We start from the raw sequence: 19,220 nt of genomic DNA, 5'->3' as shown, positions 1-19,220 counted from the left end.
TCATAAATCGATAGAGAAAAAACAAATCCGGGCTACAAACTAAAACTGAGGGAAACGTATCAAATATAAGAGAACTAAGACACAACAGAAACACAACATTAAAATGTTACACACACAGAAACGAACTAAAATATAGCAATGGCCATTTTCCTGGCTTGGTACAAGGCATTGTAAGAAAAAGAAATGGTAGGCTGAACCTGGTTTTGTGGCGTGCCAAACCTCCCGCTTTAATGGCAATGTTATTTATAACATTAAAATGAAAACATTACATGACAGGACTACAATACAAATAAATGGGAGAAAATATAGGACAGAAAAACAAACGAATAATAGCCAACAAAAGGTACCAGGTTAAAAATTTAATACGCCAGACGTCCGCCACGAGAAAGATGAATTAGCATCCTATATTTGTATCGTCAACAGGGTCCAACTGTCACTAAATTAACTGGTCCAGACAAGGCAATTAGTGGTGACTTATATTTGTATGCCGAGTCTTCAATCCCAAGGAAGCCAGGAGACAAAGCTATTTTCGAATCAGATGTTACATTTCCAGGTAAAATCTAAATCATATGGCTTTTATATCAAATGTAACTAACGTGATTAAGGTGACCAGTTTTTTCAAATAATTTTGATATTAACGTGAATGTTTGGAAATTTTAACATGTTAATAAAACCTGAATCCATTGAACTCGATTTCAAAAGTAAAAAAAAAAGTAAAATAACAAAAATATCGAATTCCGGGGAAAATTGAAACGGAAAGTAAATAATTAAGTGGCAAAGTCAAAAGCTCAAACACATCAAACAAATGAATAACAATTGTCATAATTCTGACTTGGTACAGGCATTTTTTTATGTAAAAAATGATAGATTGAACCTGGTTTTGTAGTAAGCTTAACCTCATACTTTTATGACAGTCGCTTAGAATTCCATTATGTTGACAACAAAGTATGAACAAAACAAACAGACATAAAAGGTAAAAATGTAAAAAAAAAAAAAAAAGGACTACAGCAGTCTACAATGTGTAATAATCTTGAAAGTTGCGTTCGAATAAGTCCCAATCAAACGTATCAACTGTTCAATTTTTTTTTTTTTTTTTTTTTTTTATTTTTTTTAAATCCAATTTGATTATTTATTTATTTTCACAGCTGAAGATCGTTGCTTGGAGTTTTATTTCAACATGTTTGGTTCTGGTATGGGAACATTAACTGTAAAGTCATCGGAGGCAGTATTGTGGACGAAGACTGGAAACCAAGGATTCGGTTGGCATAAAGCCAGCATTCATATACCTAGTACAGATAATCTAAAGGTTACTACAGAGTCAAATGTGTGCTTTAATCAAATGTATAAAATAGCGTTTCTATAAATAATAGACAGTAATATAGCTTATTAAGAGTATGATTGTCTTTAAGTCTCATTCAGAAATGTCTGAAAATTGAGCTTCAATAAAAACGACAATTATTACTGTTTTAAAAAAAATGTTTGAACCGCCTTTCTTCTAATAGTTTCATTCCATAACTCACATCACTTAAGACTATAATACTTTATATATACACATAAACATTACTTTGTTATTTTTTTTCCAAAATTTAAGAAAAAGCACTCTCTGGAAAACTTTTGAACAATTGCTATTTTCAACCTATAGTGTTTTGTAATATTAACACTTCTATGATGTCGTTCACATATGTAATAATGGTAGCAATAATTACATGATTATTTATAAATTAATGAAATAATTTATTCTATCTAGCTAAGGATTGAGGCAACCCGTGGCAGTGACTATGAAAGTGACATTGCTATTGATGATGTCAAGCTTTCACCAGGAACTTGCGGTAAGATTTGGTTGGGTTGTTGTCTCTTTGACAGATTCCCCATTCCCAATTTCCATTCTTAATATATGTCTGATGACGGAGATAAGTATCTGTCCAGACTTTCTTTATAAAAATAGCAAGTTTTGTTTTCTTGTATTCGTTAATTTAGATCAGGAGAAACATCTCAAATTGCAATTCATAACAGCAATAGAACGTAAATATGAACCTATGTTTATTGCCAACTTTTAATTTCATGAAAGTTTTCAACGTTTATTGATTCTACCGGGCCTAATTTACATGGATAACATACATACATCATTGTTACTCTTCACATTGAAAATGTGATCATCGTATTGTTTTTATCAGATTAAATACATCTACCGAATTACTGGTCGACTCAGGCCGTCTTTTTTTTATCTTACAGTGACTTGACTGTTAGTGTTGCTCTCCACCAATTGCAACTCATTCAAAATTTTGACCAAATTGCAGTTTGTTTTATTAAACCAAATCGTTCAACTGGTCAGAATATTGAACAAATTGTTCAGTCAAAATGTGAAAGTGCAGGGTGATAAAATAAAACATACTTACAATCCTATAAGACTTTAACTCCACTTTAATGATGTTGTGACAAAATCAGTCTATCAGTTTGTATAGTTATATTATAGTCATTCCCATGCTGAAGGAATTGTTATTTTTTTTAATTGCTATACAAATGTTCAAACTAAGCTTTCATATAGTTTTTCTTTCTAAAAGTATTCTATATTCATAAAAATCAGATATCGTTTTAAATAAAACATCATATATTCAATAAAATACGTGTGAAATAACAATATGCTATTGATAAGTTTCCATGGGGAGATAACCTAAAATAGTATTCTTTTGAATAAAGACTTTTTTAAAGAAAAAAATATTATCTCCCCATGGAAACTTCCTACAAACATATTGCAATTTTACACATATTTTACTGAATATGAAATGTTTTAATTCACATAATGTCTGATTCTTATGAATACAAAATACTTTTAGAAAGAAAATCTATATGAAAGCTTAGTTTTGACATTTTTATAGCAATTCAAAATAATAACATTTCCTTTAGCATCGAAATGACTATAATATACCTATACAAACTGATAGACTGATTTTGGCACAACATCATTAAAGTGGAGTTAAAGTCTTATAGGATTATATGTATGTTTTATTTTAACACCTTGCACTTTCATGACTTGGTTGTAGTTTTCTACAGCAGTTAGTTCAAATTTCTGACCAGTTGAACAATTTGATTTTATAAAACAAATTGCAATGTGGTCAGAATTTTGAATAAGTTGCAATTGGTGGAGAGAAACACTAACAGTCAAGTCACGTCACTGTAACAGCTCATAAAGACTAAATAAATAATTATAAAGTCATTGTTATTTCTTTAATTCATTTTTTAGACGTTTCCAATGCATTCAATTCAGTACTAATCAGATCATCATCATGCGTTCAATTACGTCTATTTTCAGTGTGTTAAGTATTTGTTTTAAATCGTTTAACTGTCAGCTTTTGGATGAAGTTCAAGTCAAAATGACCGTTTCAGACTCAAATTCGTTTTAAGTGTACTGTGCTATACATTCTCTTTGGAAAACCTCGAATTGAAGGCTGCAAAATATTTTTAAATCTGTTTTTGAATAAAAAGAATTGATTGAAGGATTTTTTTTGTCTATCATAATGTAACATTAATCTCATTTCAATCTGATTGGACAAATGAAAATAATTTTGTAGTAATGTATTAAGTAATGGAATACGGATAGGTTTTTTACAAAATGAATAATTTTGTTGTTCGTAGTACGAGATCAGAAGTGAAAATTTAGAGTCATACCAAACACTTATCAAAGCTGGTATATAAAAAAAAAGAGAGACGAGATATAACGCTAAATAAGGAAGCATCAAAAAATAAAAAAATAAACATTAAAAATTGTATCAACAGGTCAAATTTACACGATTTTATATGGTTTGAGAGTACTCGCAGTTTCTGAAAGCTATTTAAAAACCAAAAACAATTAAATGATAAAAAAACATGCATTAGAGACTAAAATCAACTAAAACACATCCCAGGGATTTAATATTTTAAACCCATGTACAGTTAAAAAAAGACATGACTTGTGCAATGCCAAAAGTGAAAATATCGATAGCCAGTATGGTATTTAATTACAATTTCAGAAACTCCCCGCAAATCTGATTGTTTATCATCACCAAAGGGTACAGATTACAGAGGCATTGTTAGTGTTACCACTAACGGAAGAACTTGCCAGAGGTGGGATTCTAACTCACCGTGGTCACATGATTATCACGTGTATGATGAATACGATAATTATTGTCGCAATGACCTACATGATTCGGAAGCACCTTGGTGTTACACCACTGATGCTCAAGTTAGATGGGAATTGTGTGATATACCTCATTGTCGTAAGTCCTTTATTATTTATTTTTTTGACAGTGAGGAAATAATTTTCACATTTTGATGTATATTAGGCAAAAATTATCAATGTAGGAAAAATATTAGAAGAATGATGTGGTATTTTCTAAATCATATATATATATATAACTTTATAATTCAATTTTCACAAGTTTGTTTATGTTTGTTTATTCATGACAATTAAACTACGTTTTTCTGATGATATAAACGAGTGTTTGAGAAAGAAAAACAATAGTGAGTTGATGGGACAAAGGATTGTTTTTTTTTTCAAATTATAAAATGGCAACCAAATCGGTTCTTTCAGTTTACATTATGTTATTTATGAAAAACTATGTTGATGAGTAATGTTAGTTATACGAATATACAAATTACAAATATGAATACTCTCTTCGTTGGATATTATACATCGGCATTCCACAGTATGTAATAGGTTGGTAATCTTATTTACATCATCCCATAATTCCTCATTTTCCGGTTTTCATTTGATGTTTTTAAAATCAGAGGATTTATTATTTGTAAAACAAAATTATTAAATTTAAAAAAAAACCGGCTACATTTACGGATTAATGTTTTTACTTGATTTTTAGGCAGGTTTTATCGTAATAACGTTAGCCAATCATTACATTCTGTAAAAGATTCGTAAGCATACAAAAGTTCACCATTTTTAAGCCTTTGAAAGCAGCCAATTCAAATTAACTTCAAACATTATAGTCCGTCCAGAATATGTGGTTATTTTTTCCTCATTGACATATTTAGATTCCGGCATATAACATTTTAATACAATTTCGACCTTTAAGGTTTTAATTAAACCATATACTTTGCGTGTCTTTTCTAACCTAGGGTTACAATCCGGTTCCCTCCTCTACCATTTGCGGTGTCAAAGTGTATTTGAGAATTATGCACTGTACTATTCAGTGACTAATAGATCAAATCAAATCCGACTAAATCATTCTCATCTTTTGAGAGCACTTATTTTAGTTCGGATGAATAAAATATTGCTGTGCCCAGTGTTCAAAAATATCATAAAGCAGAAACCAATTATATACGTTGACATTCCATTTTCTATACTCACACATATTTCTTTTAAAGACATTTTTGATTGGATGCGACCAGTTACAACTGCAATCAATGGAAATTAGCACCTCATGGTTTCGAAATTTTGACTAAATCCACAATAGCTGAAAGAGAGGGGTTCAGATCGTAACACTTTGCTGAGGAAGATTTTTTGTGTAGAAACAAAGATTCAGACCGAAATTAATCTAAAATTTTAACCTTTCCAGATATTGAAGAATGCGTTCGATCAATGAATGGATATGACTACTTAGGCACTAAAGACACAACTATACGTGGACAAACGTGTGAACCTAATAAAGATGGCGTGAGGGCATGCAGAGGGTCATTTGATTACGATTCTCCATGGTGTTTTATTGATCAGAATGAAAATTGGGATTCTTGTGATATACCAAAATGTAGTAAGTACGAAATTACATACCCTAAATAACGTTATAAAAGTAAACTTGCAAATTAATCAACAACTGTACATATTATAACTATTATCCTTGTGCACATACTACCGGTATGCGGAAATGAGTTAAACAAATTCCATAACGACTTTTACTTTTGATGAAATTACATTCAAAACAAAAGGTTCATATCTGTCATATTTGTTTTTCGTAATCTGTTTTGGTATAAGTTAAGCCGTTTTCTCAATTTATTTGTTACATATTTTAATGTAGGGGCCTATTAAAGCCGACTATACCGTATGTTTGGGTGGGTTTTTTTTATTGTTGAAAGCCGCACGGTTGCCTATAATTGCTTACATCCACTTTATCAGAAGTTTGGTGGATAGTTTTCTCATTTCCTTATTTTTATACTATGCGACATTTCGATCTTTACCGATGTTCAAATGTCGTAAATATATAGTAAATATGTTCGAACTGGTAACGAATTGGATATGAGTGGTTATTGAAAGGATATAGGTGACAGGCATTCAAATAGAACGGTACAATGTACCTGTGCATGAAATATACGTACAAATCTAGCTTAACTTGTAAATGTACAAGTTGGTTAATTTATTATATACTAGTAAAACGAATCGAAAAAGTTAGATAGGAGACCATATGTGAGATATATTTCATCTAAGTGCACTGTTGTCTTTTTGTCCTATTTCTGTAGCTACACCTCCAGCAGAATGTTTACAAACACCGAAAGGAATAGACTACTTCGGAAGTACTGCTGTAACAGAAACGGGCAGAACATGTCAAAGATGGGATAAACAAGAACCACATCAACATAAATTTTGGGCTTTAGTAGATCAGGATAACTATTGTCGCAACCCAGATGGTGATAATCGGCCTTGGTGTTTTACTACAGATCCAGATATGGAATTTGAATACTGTAAAATTTCATACTGTGGTATGTAGTTTATACTGTAATGTTTATTGGTCGTTATGGTTATAAACCTGGAAAATCTTGTTTTATATATGCATATTTTATGCAGTAGGAAATGTTGTGTGGATTTAGACGTTTGGCCGGAAAATAAGTGGCAGGGTCGAAAGTTATAGGGGTGATCGTAAGGGACTCTCTATGCTCCGTAAGGGTAACATATAGAGAACATCCCTATTAAGGAAATAGTGGTATCGACCATGGGTATATAAGGGAATGAGACACGGCACTCGAGGCTGCCGGTTGTCTGTCGATGAGCTGTCATCTTTCAACAGAGCGTACGTCGGATATATTAAGTGCTAGAAGAGCCTTGATATTCAGAGGACACTTTGTACTGGGTACAAAGTGGACGTACACGTTGATTGACACAGCAGACTGTCCCACTCGGAGAACAAGCTGTACCAGCCCGCACTGTCTGGAAGTGACAGACTGCCCCGATCTGGTGAACAGGCTGTACCAGCACACACTGTCTGATACAGACAAACTGTACCAGTCATAATGTCTTTTAGTGACAGACCGTCCCATCTTGAGGACAGGCTGTTTTATTGTATTATATTTGTATATATATAATTGTCCGTTATTACTTTGTATCGGCAAAGAGTCAGCGTGTATATTTTAGTTCATTGTGCATAATATAGATAGTTAGTATATTAGTATAACCGTATTGTTTTTGGACAACTTGGATCCAAGTATTTATTAACAATACACTAATTTATTACATAAAATATGTTAAAATTCAATTGTTTTTTTATGTTAAATTTTGATAAATAATGGGATTTTTTTTACGAATATCACTGGAATCGTTGATAATTTAGGTCAATTATTTTGACTCCGAGAACATCGTATGCATTATTATTACAAACCTATAAAAGATACAAGCTTTAGTAATTCAACTGCATTAAAAGAGAATAGTAATTATCTCAAAATAATTAATAAACTTTTTTTTTGATTTATAAAGGAAAAAAAACATCAGAGTTATTTAGTAAAAATGCAAAAATGCTTGTTTGTCGCTTGCCTTTTGCATTTACGAGAATTCTTATCCTAATCTGTTAAATTTCTTTAACTCATATTCCCTTCACCTATCACTATAATAGATGAACTAGCGTGTTCCAGCAATCCTTGTGAACACGGTGGAACATGTACAGACACAGAAAATGGTGGATTCAATTGTCAGTGTCGATCTGGATACATTGGGACAAAGTGTGAATCACGATCAGCAGATGGTAAGCATTTGTGTGAAATACATTTAATTTAGAGTGCATTTAGTTTGATAAAAAATCAAAGTCCATATACGTTGGTTTTCTAAATTGAAGTGAAACGAATATCTTTAAAGATGTAAAGATTGATTGATTGATGTTAATCTAACGTCAAGTGTTAAATATCTTATTCACGTTCAGGCTGATTCATATAACAAAAATGGTGCTCCCTTACTAATTTCAGATAGAATATAATTTACTATTAATTCAGATGACATATTTGTTTTTAAATAGATGACTGTAAAAGATCGAAGATTGGTTATGAATACAACGGAAAAATTCATGAAACCAAAAACAAGGTTACTTGTCAAGAATGGGCCAAAGATGATCCACATTCACATCGATTTAATAACTTACCTGAAAATTATTGCCGAAACCCAGACCAAGATGTCGAGCCGTGGTGTTTCACCACAGACCCAAATACAGTATTTGATTTCTGCGATATACCTTTCTGTAGTAAGTATACTAGGCATTATACCCAACATACCACGATTTACTTCCTGCAGTAAGTATACTGAACATTATTCAAAACATACCACGAATTAACCCTTTTTCATTAAGTATACTGAACATTATTCCACACATACCACGATTTACCTTTCTGCAGTAAGTATACTAGACATTTTTCCACATATACCACGGTGTTTTTCTTGGTAAAAGTTATGAGCGATTGATTAAAGCGAGCTTTTGTTTTGGTGTAAATGATTTTTAGGGGGTACAGTGGAGATCACTTCTAACCTCTCATTAAATCTGTCAGGAGAACTGTTCTAGAACAGTACGTAGAACTGTCAGCCTGACACCTTTTAGTCAGTTCTAGGTTAGAACTGTTCTAGCTAGAACTGATTTGGCCATATTCTGCATGTATGTGCCTGTTCCAAGTCAGGAGCATGTAATTCAGTGATTTTCTTTTGTTGATGTGTTACATAAATTTTTGTTTTTCTCTCAATTTTTGTACATAAATTAGGCCGTTAGTATTAGGGGGGGGGGGCATTATTATTTGAATTGTTTTACATTTGTTATTCCGGGAGTCAGGATGGCTCATTATCACATAACAAAATTATCGGACCTCAATAACCAATATAATATCTGTTTACGAGTAGTTTTCATACCTCGGACGACCTGTTTAACAAAAATCTTTTGACCGCATCAATCTAAACTGCCTTTATTTGCTTTTTCTTTCTGCAAATCTATATAGGTGCACAGTACTTCAGTTTTAATTTTAGGTCTAGAGGGACTGTAATATACAAGTAACAGCAATTTTGGAAAAAAAATGTAATTGTTCACATCAATTTATAGCGCCAGCATGCAGGGGCAGCTAGATCCAGGCTGGGGGTCCAACTATATGCTCCCATTCATATGCATTGATGTTAAAAAAAAAGTGGGGTTCCAACCCCTGGACTCCCTCCCCTTGATCCTCCAATGAGCATGTCCTTGTTTTATTCAAAATATTGAATCATAAACAAATATCAGTAGTTTTTATACTTCAGACTGAGTCGTGTAATAAAATCTTTTGACTGCATCAACCAAAACTTACCATATTTGCTTTTTATAATGTAAATCTATATAGCTGCACAGCAATTCAGCTATAATTTTAGTTCGAGAGGGACTGTTGTATATTAATAACTGCAATATTGGAAATCAATGACCACAAATGTTTTTTTCGCATTAATTGAGGGTGCCAGCATTTCCTATTTTTATTCAAAATATCGCATCAGAAACAAATATCAGTAGTTTTCATACCTCAGACTGACTCATGTTACAAAATTATTTGTCTGTATCAATCAAAACTGACCATATTTGACAGCATCAACCAAAACTGACCATATTTGACCACATCAACCAAAACTGACCATATTTGCTCTTTTTTATACAACTCTTATAGTCGCATAGTAAATCTGTAATATTTTTATGTAAGGATGGAGTGTATTATCATTATAATACAAATGATCTATATTATAGGGTTATTGCATGAATATTGGGGAATATTGTTCCGAGTAGAATTTTATATTGCGCGTGCTTATATTTTTATGTCAGGATGGATTGTTCAATATAAACATGATAAAGGAAAGCAACATTGGAAAACAAAATTATCAGTGTGATACATGGCTGTGTACATAATGTATATACAACTCGTCTAAACATCAACCCAACAATGTTAGATCTGTAAATTTGCTTTCGCAAATTTTTGGTTCTTCCCTCGCCGGGGATTTACAGATCTAACATTGTTGGGTTGATGTTTAGACGAGTTGTATATACATTATGTACACAGCCATGTATCACCATCATTGATGGCGATCCGATGGATACATCTGTTGTAGGGTTGTCACTGACTCAGACGTACTTATGAATATAATTATTTTCTGTGACTGTATCTTACATTAATTTGTAGGATCCTTTACTATAGATAATTTAGCTGATCTGTAACAATAACATCTTCATGCCTTATATATCATGTACTGTAGTACGCCGCTAGATTAAAACTGACGTGGAAAGGTAACACATGCCCACCGAAAGCTCTTTTTTGAGAGCCCAGGTGGTCGTGTGGTCTAGCGGGACGGCTGCAGTGCAGGCGATTTGGTGTCACGATATCACAGTAGCATGGGTTCGAATCCCGGCGAGGGAAGAACCAAAAATTTGCGAAAGCAAATTTACAGATCTAACATTGTTGGGTTGATGTTTAAGCCTCGGTCACACCTTACCGGATAGCACGAACGGACGCCTAACGGATGAAAATAAAAGTTGTCCGTTGACAAAATTGTTATCCTTTGGGAGTCCGTTGATTCACTGACCGAATATAACGGACGTGTAACGGATGCATAACGGACACACACCGGATATGTAACGTAAGAGAAACGGACACGTACCGGACAGAACGGATGTCGAACGTACATCCAACGGACGAGTACCGCATAAAACGGACACATAACGGAAGCGTACCGGATAAAACGGATGAACAAGATATACGGAAAAATCAAAGGCGACAATAAATAATACATGTAAATCGCATAAATATTCAAATTGTTTCTGTGTAACTGGTTTTGGTTTGTTCTTCAAAATTTCGCCAAAGGCAGTGTCTGGTCTGAATAAGAACTGTTTGATTGTCTTACTCTAAGATCGATTATGAATAATAAGAATTCATGAACCTTAAGAAATCTGACATACCAATAATTGGCATTTCTGACGCGAAATTTGCAATTGAAATTTATCCGTTTCAGATCCGTTCATCATCCGTTTTATCCGTTATACGTCCGGTAGAAGTCCATTTTCTCATCCGTTTTATCCGTTAAACGTCCGGTAGAAGTCAGTTGGTGAATTTATCTTCCAGACCTCCAACGGATGTATAACGGACACGTAACGGATAAAAAACGGAAACGAAACGGACGAGTACCGTACAAAACGGACGCCTAACGGACGTTCAACGGACATTTTATCCGTTGGACGTCCGTTCAAAGTTTTGAACATGCTCAAAATTTTCGACCGGACAGAACGGACGTCGACGGATAAAACGTACGCTTAACGGACATGCAACGGATATGGACGGACGTCTAACGGATAAGAACGGACGTCTAACGGACATGAACGGATTGAAAAAAAGTTATCCGTTAGGCGTCCGTTCGAGCTATCCGGTAAGGTGTGACCGAGGCTTTAGACGAGTTGTATATACATTATGTACACAGCCATGTATCACCATCATTGATGGCGATCCGATGGATACATCTGTTGTAGGGTTGTCACTGACTCAGACGTACTTATATATATATATATATATATATATATATATATATATATATATATAGCCGCATAGTAAATCACTTATACATGTAGTTACATATCACGATGGATTGTATAATTCGAATGACAGCAATATTGTAACACATTGGCTAAAAAAAAATTTTCACATCAATTTAGAGTACCAGCAATTTTCTGCAAGTCCTCTTTTTATTCAAAATATTGAATTGTAAACAAATTTCAGTAGTTTCGATATATATGTATCAGACTGAGTCGTTTTAACAAAATTATTTGACTATATCAACCAAAACTGAACTTATTTACACTTATCATGTAAATATATATGGCCTCATTGTAAACCAATAATATTTCTATGTCAGGACGGATCCTATGATAAAAATGACACCAACTTTGGAACACAATACACCTATATTGCTAATCCTGGCTGACCCGGCCTCTTGAACTTTTGAAGCATACAACAATCACTTTTCCATTGTGGCGTCAGATATTTTGTTTTATGATGTCAAATTTTTACGGGAACCTGTGCGATATCCAGTAATGGCAGACAAATAGCGGTAAGGTGTATTTATACCATATCTAAAAATTTAGCGCACCCTTATTTTCTCTCTGTATCCATAATAATGAACCGTCACTAAAGTGACTTTTTAAGTCAGTTAGTTTGTGATGTTTTTTTTAAACAAAACTATTTTACGGCATCATCCAACACTCACATGACTGATTCATATACTTTATTTTAAAATAAAAAGTACATGTATGGGAAGTTCTCTTCTTGGAATAGTATACTGTTAATATAATTTGAAGACAAATGGAAGAAGGCAAAGAAAAATACATGATTTTTTTTGTAGCCGAACGTCCAGTGGCAAATGCTTCATTCATGTTCAGATGAGTATATTTTTTCTGAGTTTCAGACTCCCAGATATCATTTATAATCGTTATGGATAAGTCTGGCTAAATTGACGAGATGGTGCAAATGTATATAGTTTTTTTACGTTATAATACAACACTTTTATCATTAATATCCCATAATTCATCCACTGTACAATTTTCGTATGAACATTTGTCAAAACAGAATCTTAAATGAATGTAAATCCAAGGCAAACAAGGTAAATTACGATTAAAACTCCATGAATTAAATGCAGAGATATATGACATGTATGAAGAGGCTGTTAAAAACGGGGAACGAAGAAACGTAAACAATGATGTTTCCTATGCAATCTTATAAAAATATTTCTCCGATGAGTTGGATAACCTCCTATTCACTTCGATATTTGTACATGTAACGTATGATCAGAAAGAAATATAGAAAATCTGCTATTATATAGCAAAGTAATTGGAAGTGATTTATTTCTTCTAAATTCTAAAGTGTCCTTACTGCAGTGACGTCAGTTTAAAACTGTTCTACAGTACTGACTGATTTAGTCAGTTCTGCTGACAGTTCTACGGTTAGAACTGATTTGGACAGTTCTACCTAGAACTGATTTAGACAGTTCTACCCTAGAACTGATCCTGACAGTTCTACCTAGAACTGATTTAGAGTTCTACCTAGAACTGATTCTGACAGTTCTGCTTAGAACAGTTCTAGGGTAGAACTGTTCTTGGTAGAACTGTTCTAGGACAGGTTAGAACAGTTCTATGACAGTTCTCCTGACAGTTCTAATGAGAGGTTAAGAAGTGATCTCCACTGTACGTTAGTATTTATTTTTTTATTTCAAAACTACATGTATTTATTAGTTACTGTTATTGAACAGTTTGAATAGTAAAAGACAAAGTAACATCTAACAGGAAAATGGTTAGTGAAGAAGAAAAAAGCCTAACAGATCTTGGGGTCACGAAAGACGAACAGTGAGTGACAGAGCCATGCATATCTCATTTCGTTTATGTACATTTTTTGTAAATTAATGACTGTTGATATGTTTTTTTTTTTTTTTTTTTTTTTTTTTTTTTTAAATTGATACTTGTTTATTCCAAATATTTCCTGTTAACAATTTCCTCAGTTTCCCAGAATGCAAACTGTGGATTCCCGTTTACATTTAAACCAACTGTCCGGGAAGCAGGAGGCTGAAAAAGTGCACTGTATTATCAGAAAAAAATAGTATACATGGAATAATACTTATATTCTTTTATATGACAATGAGTGAAAAAAGGAATATCTTTCTAGAATGTATTACTAGTGATAAATAATATAACATTATAACATAAAGGAGTACACCTATAAACCAGATTCACATAACATTATAACATACTCGAGTGCATCTTTAAACCGTGGATTACCGTAATCAATATAAATTAAAGAGATATAAAAAAAAACAGACCACATAACATCGTGACTGTTGTCTCCTGCGAGGTATGTACTTATAGTATAAAAGTTTATTTTCTCTTTGTCTAATGTATTATTCGATAAGTAACAGGGTACAGATTTCAGATGTGTTATCATGTATGATTTCCAAAGATTCAAAATATATGGAAGAGGACATTTTTATCCCATCATATTTGATTTTGTTTCTTATTTTCCACAAGGACCATTTTGTCAAAATAAAAAAGAGATTTACATGTAAAGTTTGGTTCGATTGACCAGTGCTATCTCCCAAAAGCATAAAATGTTTTAAATTTTCATCATCTAATTGAACATTCCATAATGTAAAAATATCTTTGATTTTACTAATGATTAATTTTGTTGTATTGCAATCGAAAAATAAATGTTGCAGATTTTCAGTATTGTTAGCAGTTTGGCAAATATGACATTTTCCGTTTGACAATTGCATTTTTTTTAGTCTACTTTCCGTATATATGATATTGTGTATGCATTTCCATTGAAATTCTTTCATTTTATTGGTGACATTAACTTTTTTCAAATTGTCCCATACTATTTTCAAATTAATTTTGTGGCCATAAAATTCTTGCCATTTTAGTTGACATTTTGGATATATATTCCTATTAATCATGTCTCGAATATATTTGAGTTTTAATTCTTTAGGTTTGATTTTTTTTCTATTTCTGTCTAATATAACCATTTCATTAGAAAGTTTCAATTCTATGTTTGTTTTTTCATTAATTTCATTATCAATTTCTAAAATTTGTAAGAAGTCAATTGGTTTTTCAAATATAGAACAACAACTGTAAAATTTGTTGGTTTCTTCGTTCCATATGTCTTTGATATATTTCATGTTACTTTTTAGAAAGGAAGAAAAAAACAATGGTTTATTTTGAAATGAAATTTTTGAATTACCAAATAATCTCATATTAAGTACCTCGTTCTTAGTTTTGGGATTATCTCCCATTTTTAGAAAATTAGACCATGTATAAATCATTTTCTGATAAAATAATTGAATATTTTTAAGATTTAGTCCTTTAATATTTGAACATTTACATAAAAAATACTGATCATTATACTTGTTGTCAAATTGTCGAAGCCAATACTTGCCAATCGCATTCCAGCTTTCTAATGGTTCGTGAAGAATGCGATAAAGAGACTTTATTTGCTTACTTTTAATGAATAAGTCGATATTAATCATGCCCATTCCGCCCTTTGTTATATCAAGACAACAAACCTGTCTTTCTATTTGGTTAACTTTCCCATCCCATATAAAATTCCAAATAATATTGTGTTATTTCTTTTGAATATTTTTCAAGAATACCCCGCATTTCAATTTCATAACTACACATGGGCAATATGAATTTTTTTACTATTAAGGTTTTACCACTAAATGAAAGTTTCCTGCTTTTCCAAACGTGGACGCAGTTTTTAATCTTTTCTATTATACTTTACCATATAGCATCATTATCAATTTCATATCCGTGATTTACTCCGAGAGTTTTTACATTACCTGTAATCCATTTAATTTTATTAAATTTTAGTTTTTTCCTTTTAAGAGATCCTATAAGTAACCCTTTGGTTTTATCAAAATTAATTTTAGATCCCGAAGCTTTTTCATATAGCGTTAGGACATCAAAAGACTTTTTTCTACTGATTTCTCATTTTTGTTAAAAAGCTGAGTGTCATCAGCAAACATGCATAATTTAGTTTCTATACTTTTACCCCCCCCCCCCCCCCCTCCACCAGGTATTTGAATCCCTTCAATTTCCTTGTTTCCTCGTATTGCACATATAACTGTTGATATGTTATTTATACCATACATAGGAAATAATGTGAAAAATTGTTTTACATTTGTCAATTCGAGGCCTTTTATACATGTAGCTGACAATACGGCATACTAGGCTATACTCGTTCTTCAAGGCCGTGCGATCATGACATATAGTTGTTATTGTATGTGTCATTTTGGTCTCCTTTGGAGAGATGTATCATTGGCAATCATACCACATCTTCTTGCTTTTATAAATAAAATAATTCATTGGCTGTATAGGTAAATACTTACTTTTTTTAGCTAAATTAGCAAATAAATCAAAAAGTTTTTAAAGTTTGTTCGGATATTGATGATTCCTATACAAGTTTATATATTTGTTATGTTTAAACCCGAATAATAAAACCCGAATAATAAAAGGTTTTATCTTTTCACAGCTACTCCCGCCAAAGAATGTCTAGGAACAGACAATGGGATTTTATATTTCGGAACAATGAAGCAGACAAAAGATGGTATAGAATGTCAGAGTTGGAGTGCTCAGACACCTCACAGCCACAAATATGGTTATTTAGAGGATCAAGGAAATTACTGTAGAAATCCCGATCAAGATGAAAACGGCCCATGGTGTTTTACGACTGATCCTGATATTCAATGGCAGTCATGTGACATTCCACATTGTTGATTGTAGATGTTACTATTTTCAAAAAAACATATCTCCATTTATAACCACCATCCCTTTCCCCTTTTACACAATTTAAACCAAAAAAAAACAGAATTTATCCGATATGGCTGTCCATGTATCTTTATATAGGCTTAACAGATATTTACGAACCATTGATATTGTATAGGTTTCCCGGTAAAAACTGTCTGATGATGTGAATAAAGGGAAACTATCCTGGTCCGACATATGCATGTTAACTGAGGAAAATAAATGAAGTTGCTTTCTTCGATATGCTCATTATATTGCGGAGTGGGTACCATTTGTGAGGTAACCTGAAGATCTGGTTCATATCACTTTAAATGGCTGCCTTTTGTATCAAATATTTATTTACTGAATATGTATAGTATGTTATTGTTATAGCACACATTGAGTATATTATTCTGCAGTCCAATTCATTTATTTAATTAGTTATGTTGTAATAATATTAATATTCTCTTTGATGTGTATTATATATATATATATATTACTTTACTGTATCGCATAATAAAGAATATTTTTTATTGATTTCAAATAATAAGTTATTTACATTCTCAGTCGCAGTCTCAAAGACATGTTGGTCTGTTATTTAGGGAAACAAACGGAAAAAAACTATCAATAGGACACAGATCTAAAATTGAGTTTAATGGTTAAAATCATTACGGTTGTCATCTAGGACTTGTACGAGTTATTTTCCTTTAATGACGGTCTATCCGTTTTGAGTTTGTTGACAAGATCTGCAACATGTCATCATGAATGAAATTTCTATTCGATTTCTTATAGGAATTTGCCTTTAAAAGACAATTTCAACCCATTGTCGTAGGGTTATTATGGAAACTAACATAGAGTGGCGGAAACGATTAACATTAAATGCAGGACAATATCTACAACAAAGTCGCAATGCCGATCTCTTCAATTGGCTGATTATATGAGTGTTATTCCTTAAAGAACTATTTTTATCCATATTAATTTGGATATTGGAGAGAAACAAAAAAAATCAAAATTAACTGCAGGACTACATCTAGTAAAAAGTCAACATGGCTGAAATTTTTAGTCTATACCTTATGAGAGTTAATGTCCTGAGATGGATTTTACATATTTATTCTTGTGGAAACAATAGTAAATATATAGAAAAAACTGTTGCAGTTATTACCAAAAATTATCAGAAGGGCAAGATCTAATAATATGTCCAAATGGATGAATTAGTCCATTGACTACTTTTGTATATGTCATTGCCCATTTCTAGTAGTTAGAAAGAAATTGTTTCAGAAACTTGCAAAAAAGATCAACATAACTGATATAAAATTTTACCGTAATACGCTTATTTTTGTTACTTAAAGTATCTATCTCCCCTCTATAGTTTTTAGGGAGAAACTATAGAATATTAGAAGATAGCTCTTATGAACTGTTATCAGACTACTAAAAGAAAAAATGTGGTATACTTCCATTTTTCCTGCAGTGGCATAAAATAGAAGAAAAAAATCATATAGATTCCTTTATAAATCATATATAGTCTGAGTTGCCTCTGCTTAATATGATAATTTGATTTTTTTTTTAAACAAGCAATAAATATTTTATCTTTGTAAAAATATTTTTAATTATAATATGAAATTACATACTTTGTTCATAAAAATGAAATTTGTATTTGCATGCCTGCTACAAATATGATAGGCACTAATTTGTGTTCTATTATTTTACTACCCAAGATAACAGCAGACTCCCATACAACCTTTTTAAAATATATACAAGTGACAGGCACGTAAGGTAAAGAAGTCAGCGTTTATTTACTTTTCAGATGAACATCTGATAGTGTGATTATTTAACAGTATCTGAATATCATCAGTATTTTCTTTTCTAATTATATATATATAATGAAGAAATAACATTGAAAATAGGACATGAAGTCAGATATATACGTTCACTTTATTTCCGTAAGTGATTACTGACACTTTTTAAGGACAAGGTAAATGCTTCGTGTGTACCGGCTTTTTTTATTTCAATAAGACACTTCCCAATTTAGTTTTTGAAAATATGTCGGCATTCAATGGTTTCTCATTGGAGCTGAGTTTGTTTTTGTATTTTAGAATTACATTAGTTCCAAAGAAAAAATAAACTCCAATAGTTTGGTTCAATGTTTGATTTCATAAGATTGATGAATAAAAAATAATGTAAATAATCGTTTTACCTCTAAATAAAAAAGAAGATGTGGTATGAGTGCCAATGAGACAACTCTCCATCCAAGTCACAATGTTTAAAAAGGAAACATGTACAGGTCAAAGTACGACCTTCAACACGAAGCCTTTGGTCCCCACCTAACAGCAAGCTATAAAGGGCCTCAATGACTACTAGTACTCGTAATTCATACAGGAAAACCAACGGTCTAATCTATATAGAAAAAAAACTGAACATCAGTTATTGGAATTAATGAGGGTCTGAGATCCCTTAGCAGTGAGGCGTCTAATCGGGTTTCCTGATTGCTTACCTAGCTTCCGTATTGGAGCTTCATTTATTTCAATAACTGATCATGCTGCTCATATGTACAATCGATCTCCAACTGAGTTCACATCATATATATGTTGCATGCACATGTATGACCTCAGATGAACTGTGGACAACATGGAAATAACATGATCGGTTTGATGTGTCCGATTTTTAAATTTTTTTTTCAAATTACCTCAAAGACGCTCAAACCCAAAACTATGGAATGCCGGAACTGTCTTATAGTGTAAA

General features: G+C 32.3%; 1 protein-coding gene across 3 annotated transcripts in view; it reads left to right on the top strand.

Annotated features, from left to right (window-relative positions):
* Window positions 1-16,721, top strand: part of LOC143071810 (uncharacterized) — a 96,012-nt gene extending 79,291 nt beyond the window's left edge. For 2 of the 3 annotated variants that reach the window (XM_076246410.1, XM_076246408.1), the window contains exons 17-25: window positions 424-553; window positions 1,146-1,306; window positions 1,748-1,829; window positions 4,008-4,253; window positions 5,544-5,735; window positions 6,439-6,678; window positions 7,803-7,931; window positions 8,199-8,420; window positions 16,231-16,721. In XM_076246410.1, coding sequence (XP_076102525.1) covers window positions 424-553; window positions 1,146-1,306; window positions 1,748-1,829; window positions 4,008-4,253; window positions 5,544-5,735; window positions 6,439-6,678; window positions 7,803-7,931; window positions 8,199-8,420; window positions 16,231-16,475 — 1,647 coding nt within the window. In that variant the 3' untranslated portion in view covers window positions 16,476-16,721. Of the gene's footprint in view, window positions 1-423; window positions 554-1,145; window positions 1,307-1,747; window positions 1,830-4,007; window positions 4,254-5,543; window positions 5,736-6,438; window positions 6,679-7,802; window positions 7,932-8,198; window positions 8,421-13,462; window positions 13,557-16,230 lie in introns of those variants that run through there. The other variant, XM_076246409.1, reaches the window with a different exon arrangement.
* The last annotated feature ends 2,499 nt before the right edge of the window (window positions 16,722-19,220 follow it).

Source organism: Mytilus galloprovincialis, chromosome 4, assembly GCF_965363235.1.
Source record: "Mytilus galloprovincialis chromosome 4, xbMytGall1.hap1.1, whole genome shotgun sequence".
Classification (NCBI taxonomy): domain Eukaryota; kingdom Metazoa; phylum Mollusca; class Bivalvia; order Mytilida; family Mytilidae; genus Mytilus; species Mytilus galloprovincialis.
This window is presented reverse-complemented; position numbering and strand designations above follow the sequence as displayed.